General features: G+C 42.9%; 1 protein-coding gene across 1 annotated transcript; it reads left to right on the plus strand.

The window, feature by feature from the left end:
• The first annotated feature begins 2,140 nt into the window (after window positions 1–2,140).
• SPRY3 (sprouty RTK signaling antagonist 3) lies at window positions 2,141–11,970 on the plus strand. Its single transcript, XM_015570458.1, has 2 exons — window positions 2,141–2,530; window positions 8,075–11,970. Exon 2 carries the CDS (start codon window positions 8,178–8,180, stop codon window positions 9,042–9,044), a length of 867 nt encoding a protein of 288 aa, XP_015425944.1. The 5' UTR covers window positions 2,141–2,530; window positions 8,075–8,177; the 3' UTR covers window positions 9,045–11,970.
• The last annotated feature ends 6 nt before the right edge of the window (window positions 11,971–11,976 follow it).

Raw genomic sequence — 11,976 nt, forward strand, 5'->3', positions numbered from 1 at the left:
CTATAGGCTACATTAGGGTGAGAAAAAGTTCTTAATATTCACATCTACTGTTCATTGAGCACTTACTATATTCCAGACACATGATATACCTTTTAAATGCAAGACTGTATTCAATCTATAGGAATTAGCATAATCCTATGATGTAAGTACCTCCACTTTAAAGATGAAGAAACAGGTTGAGAGAGATGAATTGAGTTGCTCAAAGTCAGACAGCTCATAAAGTGAGAAACAAAATTGGAACCCTGGTCTGTTTGACCTGAATCTAGTAAGGACAGTGCTTGGCACACAGTTGATGTGCAATAAATACCCGCTTAAAAATGGTGGATGAAATATCAGCAAATCTATCCTCTTGTGTGGATGAATTTACAGATTAGCTTTAATGGTTTTTATAATTTTGATAAGCTCAAGTCAATGTTAACAGTAAGGAAGAGGTTTGAGCCACAAAAGGGAAGAATTTACAAAGGAAAATCTTTTGACTCTGGAAATTCTGATTTGTTTAGAAATTACACACACACACACACATAATGGATATGTACATTGTATATACATTCACACACACACACACACATCAACAAAACAGTGTGGAACAACTTTGCCACGCACGCACGCACTCACATGCACATGCAGACCCATGTAAGCATTCGTGTTTTTAATCTCGTGTTTTCTTTACCCTCCTGAGAGGGTGTAAATAGAATGTCAGAGCTAGAAGGTATCTTAGCAATTACCTAATCAGATCACCTCCTGTATGTAGAAATTGAGGCACTAGATAGAGGTAAAGTAAATTGCAAAGGTCACACAAGGAATTAGAGTAAGATTAAGAATCTGAGTTTCCTGACTCACAGGTTTGTTTTACTCTTAACTGTCACCATTTACCTTCTCAATTTTATCGATGGGATAACCAAAGCATCCTAAGAATGTTGATGGTCAAGCTCCTGCTACTTGTCTATTGAAGCAGGACTTGAAATCAGATCTCTTTTATTTTAAATATGAGGCTTGTTTTCATCTAAGTGCTTCTGTCTGGGTGCCCAGAAGGAAGACCCCTTCCTATTGAATTAAACAGTGAACTGAGGATAATTTACAGAAAACTCCGTCCTTTGGTTTCAGAGAAAATGTCCAAAGCTGCTTTATTTTCAGAAGCCTGGCGGCCCCAACGAGCCTCCCCTGGAAACAGGGATTCTGTCTTCCTTATTGAATCCGCAACACCTAGCACAAAGGAAGGCTCTCAAACATATTTGTTGAATATATGACATACTAAAGGCAGAAAGGGAAAGTAGGTTGGTTAATGGTTTCCCAATGGATGATGGATGGATAATCTTTATTAGCGCTGAAAAAAGTGGGAATGAATGTAGAAAAGACGTGGGAGAAACCCTTAAACAAAGGAGAAGCTCTGTCTCCATCTGATTGAAGCTGCAATCACTCAGCAAGGGCTGAGTGGCTCTGTAGGACTGTGGTTGGCAGAGATATTTAAATAAGGCCTCCTTAAAATTGTTACTCTCCACCCCGCCCCCATTCCCCTTTAAATCCTGTTTCAGTCATTACCCAGGGACCGGATACAGAGATTCCTATGGGGAGTTCTAATGGGTCGATTCAATTTCAACTGGATGACGCCACTTAGCCAAGCATTAAGAGCTACAGCTCCGGGAAAACAAACGACACTGAGAGAGGGAGAGAAAGAAATTATAACAGGGAGCAATAAATCCCTTCCCTCCCCTCCTCCCCTCTAACCCATTCACAAGACCTCCAGAAATCATCTACATTCACAAAACAGCCAGCTAGCTCAGCTGAACGCGCTGCAATCTCGCCTCCCTCCCCACCCCCCCTGCTCTCTGCAGATTATATACCAACACACCCTGCGCTATATAAATAATCACACACTATCGGTATCTATTGCTCTGTTGAGATACCCTGTGTCTACAACTGCAGTTTCTGCAGCTTCGGTTCATCTGTCAGATTGGAGGAGACAGAGGCGGAGGTGGAGGCGGAGGCAGAAGAGGAGGGGGAGGAGGTAAAGGAGGAGGAAGGGGAGGAGGGAAGGGGAGGAGGGAAGGGGGAGGGGAAGAGGAGGGGAAGGAAAACGCTGGAGGAGGAGGGGAAAAAGAAAGAGGAGGAGGGGGAGAAGGGGGAGGAGAAAGAGGCGGAGGAGGAGGAGGAGGAGAAATAGGAGAAGGAGGAGGAGAAAGAAGAGGAGGAGGAGGCGAACAACTTACCCTGCTGAGCTTTCTTTGGGGAATACGTGCATCAAGATTTAGATCTGCAAGGAAAATCTATACAAAGTATCTGCCACTACAGGTCTGACTCTCCTCCCCCCACCACCGTTTTTTTTTCCCTTTCCGTTTTCTCTGCTGTGTCAGAAAGACCAGACCGAGACAGAACTATCTCTGTTTCTGGCTCCACTGCCGGTGAAGGAGTTTTCATTCAAGACTTTCTGAAAAGAGGTTGGAGAAGCCTAAAGAATCAGAAGAGGTCTTTTGAGCCAGATGGGGCATTAATTCTTCTGCTTTTCTCAGCATGGATAGATCCTTTCCTCAAGGTAAGCCATACCGATTAGATCTTAAGGACCCCAGAATTCTTTCTATGCACAGATTGCCATTCATTCCAGCCATCGTCTGTGTGTGCGTGTGCGTGTGTGTGTGTTCGTGTGTATGTGTGTGCGCACGCGTGTGCACGAGCACAAACGCAAGCGTGTGGGTAAAATGAAATGAAAATCATTTAAATGAGATTTAAATGAATCGGCTCCTGCAGAACACTATTCTTACTGGATATTTATAAATCAAAATGGAACTTCCAAATAACCCTTTTGTGGCCAAATGTCAATTTCGTTTCTAGCCTGTTGACCTTTCCATGCATTTTGATGCTTGCCTGGGTCCCTTATAGCACAGCCTAACCACGCAAACTGAGGCTATAGGGAGAGCCCATGCTGAGGCCAGTCTGGCTGCCCAGCGGGTATCCTGTCAGCGTGGGGCTAGTCAGCTATTGGTTCACAAGTCTGGGCTGTGCATCGTTCAGATTTCATCACATCACCTTGCCCTGGGTAGAAATGGCGCAAGCTGACACGGCATAACCCCCTACTTACATTGAGTCAGAGCAATGATTTAGAAATCTCTGGATCCGTGCCTGGGGGGTATGGGCACATGTCTCTATGTGGCATATGGAAATGTTGTCCAAAGTGAGAACCTGTGAGCATGTCTAGTTAGCCAATGGGCGTTCGATAGGACCTAAGGCCGTGATTTCCAGTCCTCTCCATTCTTCTGGGTATAATGATCACCTCTGCATGCTGCAAACCAAGTCGGACGAACAGAAAACAGACCTTGAACTCTTAAACAGAAAATCTATTTTGAAATGCAAACTACTGTTGCTTTACTGGGTGCATTAAAACTTCACTGTAACCTAATGGGCTATCACATGAATTTAGATATACCAGGTGTTAAATCACGTTCCCAACAAGTGAGCAGCATACATGCATACAAATAAGGTACAGGCCAGCAGTTGATCCACAAGGAAGTATTAGTCTTTCCCCCTGTACCTCTAAGTAAACATTTACTAAGACTTGACTGTAATATTCTGCACATTTTGTGTGTGTGTGTGTGTGTGTGCGTGCGTGTGTGTGTGTGTGTTTGTGTGTGTGTGTTCTGGTTTTTGGTCTCTCTAGCTATGAAACAATCAAGATAGTGATCTGAGTGACTTGGATTTGGAGGTATTTTATTCAGCGTTGAGGAGCTGAGTAGTGAGAAAGGAAATAATTTAAAGGAAGGGAGACTAATTCTTCATGAAAGACCTTTGAGACAGAGAAACGCAACCTAAAAAGCCAGCATAAAAAATTGAGAGCGTCGGGAAAAGAAGGGGCTTTTACAACCTTCCTTTCATATCCCCTCGTTTTGCAGATGAAGAAACTGAGGCCTGGAACAAAAGTCATTTGCCCATAGTCACACAGCAAAGCAGAGCTAGAGCTAGGACTAGATCTTAAGTTTCATGCCTCCTATAACATGATTTGTGGTCCAAAGGAAGATTTTTTTACTTCTTAAATGAACAACTATCATTTTCTTCAGGATTAGAAGTGTGTGGATGCATTTGATATTACCATTTTCCTGTATTGCTCATGACTAAAACACCTAGATCTTTACAAATGCAAGGGCTTAAAACTGCAAGACTCCCTGGTTTGAAAGAAATTGCTGTGATTCTTAATGAAACGATTAGAGTCATGAATAGGACTAGGGGAGCAAAGTGACAAGTTAAGAGTTAAATGTGGTGAGAACCTGGCAGCTCCAGCAAGATGTATGCGGTAGGAGGGAGGCCCAGTCAGTGGCTGAGAGGTTAGTAATGTAAACTATATACAACTTGGTATTTGTAAGGGGGGAGTGCTGTGATAGAGATGCAAATGCTTTTGCACAGAGAGGGATTTTGAGAGAGCAGACTTTGGAACAGTAGAACTAAGAAAACATATAAAGCCATAGCAGAAATTCCCCCTATGTTTGCTTTCAGTTATTCTGAGAAGGAGTGTATATAACAGCAGAGCACAGAAAAAGGCAACACACCCCAGAGCCGTTACACAGTGAGGCACAAAACAGCATTGAACCCAAGGGAGTGGGAGCAAACAGAAGCCAGGCTCTCCTTCTCTCCCCCCGCTCTTCTTTGAAATTGAGGATGAATCATATTGTATCAGAAAGGATTTATCACAGAAATCAGAACTGTGTTAAGGTATTAGCCTAGAAGGGCTTTAGATAGGAAAGTTTTCAACTTTAGTCTCAACATGGCAGATTTTAGGTTCTAGGGAGAAAATACATTTTTTTCTTTCATTAACAAGCAGGATTTCTTGAATGGATTTCGCTTTCTCGTCCCTAAATTGACATAAGAAAAGGAATTTCTGTTTAGGTTGAACATAGCAAATTTCAGGGCTACAGAAAAACTGTTGAGAAAGCTCTGAGCACCTGGCCAGAGGGACTGAGATGGGAGTGGGTTTACAATGCATCATTCATTACTGCAGAGGCACTACGTGACAGAAATCACTAGATCCCATCAATGTACAGCCAAGGCTTTTAATCACCTTGGCTCCTGCTTAATAATATGTGATATGTATATTCTGTCTCTCATTTACTAGAAAATGCAATTGACTAACAGCATAGTCAGTTTCTTAACTGTTGCTGCTCACAATGAATGGGCCTTTAATGGGTGGATTTCTAAATCATAAACATGCATGTAGTCGTAGTTTTTCATCTAATCTAGGTACTGCAAACAGTCTCTTGCCTATTCATTTCTCAACACTTTTCCCCCCTCTTACCTTCCCCTACAGTATCTATTTCAGTTCATCCTGTTAGCCAGATCGGATTCAGCACGTCCAGAATGGCAAACAATTTATTGTCATTCAATCCTGTTTTATCCTACTCAACACCCCGAATTTACCCAGGTCCTACTGCCCACCATATTGCAGATCTTCCACGGTCCATTCTTAAAAAAAAGATTTTTCAGAGCAAGAAGAAACCTTCTGAATGTATCCTGTCAATCCCCTTACCTGTAATCAAGACAGTAGTGCCTCATCATCCCAGATTGATGCCCAAAGCTTCCTTTAATCATTTAACCAATCATCTCAACTCCTCAATCTTGCAGCAATCTAATCAATACCCAAATACACTTTTTCAGCCTAAGCACCACATGCCCTTCTTCTGCCCAGACAGAATCCCTTTGGGACATGGTTCTGAGTCATTTCTATTATGACCTATATTCCCCCAAGCTTAGCTTTCAACCTTCCGATCATGTTTCTGAGATACCTGGTGACATCCCTGGAACCCCATATGATAATTTCTTGTAGCTTTGAGACCTTGTGTGCCTTCCTTTAAGTCACTGATTCTTGGAATCTTCAGTATGTTTTGAATCTGGTTTCCTTTGGGAAACCAACAAGTCTAATGAATCCAGAGTATATGTGGTTCTTACAGTGTAAAGGATTTGAAGGGCCCAACACCTTCTTTGCCTGATATATGGTGAACAAATCTATTTCTTATAAGTTTGTCAAAAGATTCTTCCCAATCCAAAGCTCCTACATCCACATACCCTGCAAGTCAGCTGAACAATGTGTCCTTGTTTATTTGAGTATTCAAATGAAAACTACCTGTTCTTTTCTAATGCTAAGATTATGAAGCTTAGTAAAGATACAACAAAGGTAGAGGTGGGAGGCTTCAGGAGGCTGTGAGTCCAAATGAATAAAAGAGACATTTTGCCTTTGACTGTCCAGATATATAAACAAGGCCGTGCTGCTTAGTTTTCCCTCAAGGATGGAAGGTGTAGAAGGTATAGACGAAGATAATTCTTTTGTCTAATGATGTGGTTATATAATCATAAACAATAATGGGGCACAGTCCTTCAGAATCACCTCGTCCATCCCTATAATTATATGGATAGTGAAACTGTGGTCCAAGCAAAGCAAGTCATTTGACAAAAGTTATATAGATATTTGTCTTAGACTCTCCATAGTGTTTATCTGCACTCTCTGTGCTGAGTTAAATAGCACTGAAAGAACTCGCTAAACAGTGAAATTATACTCACACTGGTTCTGTGATGTTATGTGCCAGAAAAGTTATTTTTAACCAAATTAAATCTTCTTTTCAAAAAATGAACAGATGTAAATTCAACTAAACAGGTTTTCATGGGCATATAGCCTCAAAAGGCAATGAATCTGGTCATATTATTAGCCACGGAGTCCTTTATGAACTGCATCCTTATTTTTCCTGTTATTGAACTTTGGGCATATTTCAGTATCACGTTCGCTTGCTTATGGAAGCCTAATCAAGCACTATGCTCTTTCACTTGTTCATTCTATTACTCATTCAAGCTTTCCATCCCATACAGTTGTGTGAGTAATCAATCTATTTTGAGACGGCCTGAAATCTGATGGATTTCAAATATGTACTTTGTTCGTGATGTTGTTTCCTAGGTCCTAATGCCTCCAGGATGACTCTTAGATTTGTGTTTTTTCCTTGTGTGCACCTTTTTGGCTGTTCAGTCTTCCGGTGGTGCATTACAGTAAATGGCTTTGTATACAATGTTTTCCTCATGGTCACCATTAACAATACTAGGCTCAATCAAATCCTTCAGGGAATAACCACCAACTATTCTGGATTGTAGTAAAATGGAGATAGAGCACATGCTTTCTTAGCTTAAATCTGATATAAGAACATAGCTGTTCTTTAAGAAAGCCAGTTTATTGTATTGTGTAAGGTAAAGATAGAGAAAAATACCCCAAGTAAATCCCATCAATAAAACTTGATTTGGGGTGGTAATAAGTATAATCATAGGTGATATTTAAAATAATTCAGGGATCATCTTGTATGGTTCTTTCAGCCCCAGTATTACTTCCATGTATATAGAAAAAATTTGATTCTGGAGCCACACTCCCATTTAGAAAGAATTACCTCCTCAATAAGTTAAATCAGCCTATTAGATGAGGAGAGCTGCAGGATGATTAGTCTTGGCATCCTTGCACCCTTGGGAAGCCCTTTTTCCTGTTATTCTGCAGATAGCTTAATCTCTGCCCTCTGCGTCTCTGCCACATCTCTGCCATCATTGCATCTTGCTTGCTTGCCTCTATCCATTGAATCAAGCAATGTCATTTCTCACTTGTTTATTTATGCTTCTCACAGATTTCAATGAAAGGAGAATTTATATATAAAAATTCACAGAAGACTTTTGAGGCTTTCTCTTTGACATCGGCATTGCCTCAGAGAGTAGCCTTTATGTTTGAAATTAGGGTCCGTTTTTATTAGAATTTTGATGCTGAAGGCCTAGATTTCTCTGTTAGCAAACATCTGAATGAGCTAGCTGCTCCTGTGACCCTAGTCATATGATGGAACACAAAAGAAATCAATGATCCGATCTTTGCTCCCAAAGTGCTTTATAGTCGGAATGGGAAGATCAGACTTGCCTGTAAAGAGGTAGGTGAGGTCATTACAGAATAAATATGTGACATGAAGTCTACCATAAAGTGATCCAAGGTACTGGTGGTGATAGGGCCTGAGCTTTATAGGTTCCCTGCAAAGTACTCATGCCTGTGTGTTCTCATTAATTGTTTCTATTTCTTCTCTCCTAGGATTTTCTGATGTTCCCTAAGGTCTATGTAAATACAAGGGCTCTTTATCACCATAAGTGCCATCCTGACCCAAAGCCACTCAGAACTCAAGAATCAAGGCAAAATGGATGCTGCAGTGACAGATGACTTCCAACAAATCCTGCCTATTGAACAGCTGCGCTCTACTCATGCTAGCAATGATTATGTGGACCGGCCTCCAGCCCCCTGTAAACAGGCCCTCTCCAGCCCTTCCCTGATTGTGCAAACCCACAAATCTGATTGGTCCTTGGCTACCATGCCTACTGCTCTCCCCCGCAGTCTCAGCCAGTGCCATCAATTGCAGCCCTTGCCTCAGCATCTGAGCCAATCTAGCATTGCCAGCTCGATGTCCCATAGCACCACTGCCTCTGATCAAAGGCTCCTGGCCAGCATTACGCCCTCACCTTCAGGCCAGTCCATCATCCGAACCCAGCCTGGAACAGGGGCCCACCCGAAGGTTGATGGTGCTCTGAAGGGAGAAGATGAGCAATCTGCAATGCACCCCAGTGAGCACCTCTTTATCTGTGAGGAGTGTGGGCGCTGCAAATGTGTCCTCTGCACAGCATCTCGCCCTCTCCCCTCCTGCTGGCTGTGCAACCAGCGTTGCCTTTGCTCTGCCGAGAGCCTCCTCGATTATGGCACTTGTCTCTGCTGTGTTAAGGGCCTCTTCTACCACTGCTCCACTGATGATGAAGACAACTGCGCTGATGAGCCCTGCTCCTGCGGGCCTAGCTCTTGCTTTGTCCGCTGGGCAGCCATGAGCCTCATCTCCCTCTTCTTACCCTGCCTGTGCTGCTACCTGCCTACCCGTGGATGCCTCCATCTCTGCCAGCAGGGCTATGATAGCCTCCGGCGACCAGGCTGCCGCTGTAAGAGGCACACCAACACTGTGTGCAGAAAAATCTCTTCTGGTAGTGCGCCCTTCCCCAAGGCCCAGGAGAAGTCTGTATGACCTCCTCACCAAATGGATCCAGAGCTTTCTCCTTCTAGCCCCCATCAGTAATGCAAACGCCTCATCTTTGAAGAGGGGAAGGAGGAGTAAAGTAGCCAAAGCTAGGGCCTCACCAATTTTGTTCCTGCAGTGTCAGGGGAATGGCCAAGTACATCCTGGTGCAGGATGCCTTGTTCTTTCTCACAGTATCTACCCCACTCCTCTCCAACCTTTTCGCACCCCACCATCTCAGCCCTTATGGCTGTCATGACAAATTCAGGTGATATATCGGCATGAGATTTGAACACTGAGGACTGGCAGAGCCAGCAACGTGGAGGTTTAGGGGCTCCCCAATGCAAAGCCTCTCGATGCAGGCTCTGAGTGTCACTCTGCTTTCCACTGTGCCTTTGAAAGCTTTCTTCTAGATGGTTTTCACAGGCCCATGTGGAACAACATTCACTATTCCAGGGAATCTGACCCTTTCTCCCTGTTGAGTGCCCTTCTCTTCTTTAGTCTTCTTTTTCTCCTTTCTCCTCTTCTTTCATCACTGTTCTGGACTCCTTTCCCCTTCATTCTCACCCATTATGCTTTCCCTCCTTTCCTTCTCTCTCCCTCCCTTTTTTGACTCTTTCCTTCCCTCTCTTTCTCTCAGTCTAATCCTTTTTCTGCTTGTATTTCTGTCTTGTTTGATCTGTCTTTGCTCTCTCTACCTGTCCCTCTTTCTCTAACACGTCCCAAAGTGCTGTTTTTCCGTAGGTGTTTCCTTTGACGCCAAACTTTGCTATGCTATACTATTTACTAATTTTCATTAAGGGAAATGGATTACTGTAATGGACTGATCACTAGCAATAGTCTATATCCTGATGTGTGTGTGCACTCATAACCACACTTAACTGGTTTGTGAGCATATGAAGCAAAAGTATCTTACATTTCCAGGTTTAATTGGTTGGAGTTTTACTCCCTTTCCCAATAATGAACTTATAGTACTGACAGATTCCACTAGCATGCTGAGTAGGATAGTAAATCAGGATGCTCATAACTTTGTATGTCTGACCCAAGTGCCAAAGGCAGACGTGCTTTATAGCTAAATGAACAAAGCAAAGGATATCAAAGAGGTCTGTTCTCTCTTAGAAGCTAACTGCCCTGAGACTGCATGGCTCAGGCCTTAATAATGGACATCAAAAGTCATAAAACTGTAGAGCTGGAAGGAATCTTAACAGTTAATCTAGTTTAATGCCCTTATTTTACAGATGGGAAAACTGAGACCTGGAGATAGGAAGGGAATTTGCTCAAGGCCACACACTGAGTTAATAGCAGAGTTGGGACTGGAATGCAGGCCTTCTGACTCCTAGTTCCATTTTCTCTACCCTGTTCCATGTTAAGTCATGGGACTTTTCTCTGAGGGCTCTATTAACAATGACAGAAAGCCATTCCCATTCAACTTTCAGGAACCATGCCAAGTTAGTGTGGTGATCTTTATACAGTGCAAGGTGGGTAGCTAATTAACTACCAGGTGTTGGGGCTGCCCCCAGTGGACATCACCTTTGGCTCTGTCACCTTGTAGAAGCTTGTGTGGAAAAGAAAAGAACATTTAAGGAAGCCCTAACCAAGCTGTATCTTTGCCATCGCGCCTCCTTTTTGCTGCACACACTGTGCTTGCTCCTGACTTTACAATGACAGTTGCCTGAGAACCTAAATTTCAGCAACAGTGGAAAACTGAGACAAAAAAAGGTGTATGATACAGAGAACTGACTTCTCTTTTTCAAAGTGCCGAGAGCCTGTGCTGTGAATACCATTGGATAGAAAACGGCTGCGGTGGTGATGGCAGGCTCCGAAAGACTGATGCTAAAAGACGCAAGAACTAGATGCAGTTTCCCTCTGTAAGTGAATCCAACACTACAGAATTCAGAGATTGAGGGCACTTGCTTGAAATGAAGGTGCTCCAACTTAGTTTAAGACTTCCAGACTCTAACTTTATATATCATCTCTTTGAAAGTGTGCATGGATGTGTATCGCAGGGTGGAGAGGTAGGGAGAGATGTATAGTCATACACAGGGGGACGAAAAAGAAGGGAACATCTATGTCCCCCTGTTGGATGTGTACTATAGAAATATGTGCCACTCAGTCATTGTTGGTTCTGAATCTTCCTGAAGTGTATTGACATTTGGGTTGCGCACAGCTCCACGCCTTCATGTTCACCTCCTCTTCTAGAATTGCTTTGCTCTATTTTTGTATATATAAATATGTTATGATGATTATTAATAATGTTAATGATATTGCTGCAAATGGTGCCATATATAAGGTTTGGCTTCTTGGAAAATTTATAAACCCAAACCAATACCTGTAACCTCTTATGTTGCTTTCAGATCCTTTAATTTTTAAGTACTTTTTTGTTAATCTTATAAATTTGCCTGATTGAACTTTGAACTTATATACCCTTAAAAGCTGTGCCCAGTTCTCTGGGTCAAGCTGGATGGTGATGAGTAGCAACACACACTTCTCTCCGCTTCTGCCTGATTATTTGCTTAGTGCTGAGATATATAAGGATTCTATGACACTAGTGCTTTGTTCCTGGAGCTAATGTTATTCTATGGATGTTTGCTTATTAGTTTCAGGGCCCAAAGCAATGCAAGTCCCTCCTCCTTGATAGCTCCTTGATAACCCAATCCTGCAGTCCTTTCTCAGGCAAATTGTGCACTGCCAGAGGGGCCCTGGGCTCTGCCATATACCCAGACGAGCTCTTCTCAGTGTGTTTCTAAATGGCCTTACACTTGGTAGAAGAAACTGAAGGGTTACTCACATGCAGTTGCAATCTGCAATCTGCTGCTGAGTCAGGGCTTTCACTTGTGTCCAAGTTGGCCTGATGTGGACTGCATCTGGTTTACGTATAGATGGGTCCTGTTGGGGTACGCGCACGGACGTGTGAGTGAGTGTGCATATGTATCCCTTCTGT

Source organism: Myotis davidii, unplaced genomic scaffold (genome assembly GCF_000327345.1).
Source record: "Myotis davidii unplaced genomic scaffold, ASM32734v1 scaffold546, whole genome shotgun sequence".
Lineage (NCBI taxonomy): Eukaryota > Metazoa > Chordata > Mammalia > Chiroptera > Vespertilionidae > Myotis > Myotis davidii.

Coding starts and splice junctions, on each gene's coding strand:
- SPRY3 (XM_015570458.1), top strand. CDS start 8,178: ATGGATGCTGCAGTGACAGATGACTTCCAACAAATCCTGCCTATTGAA.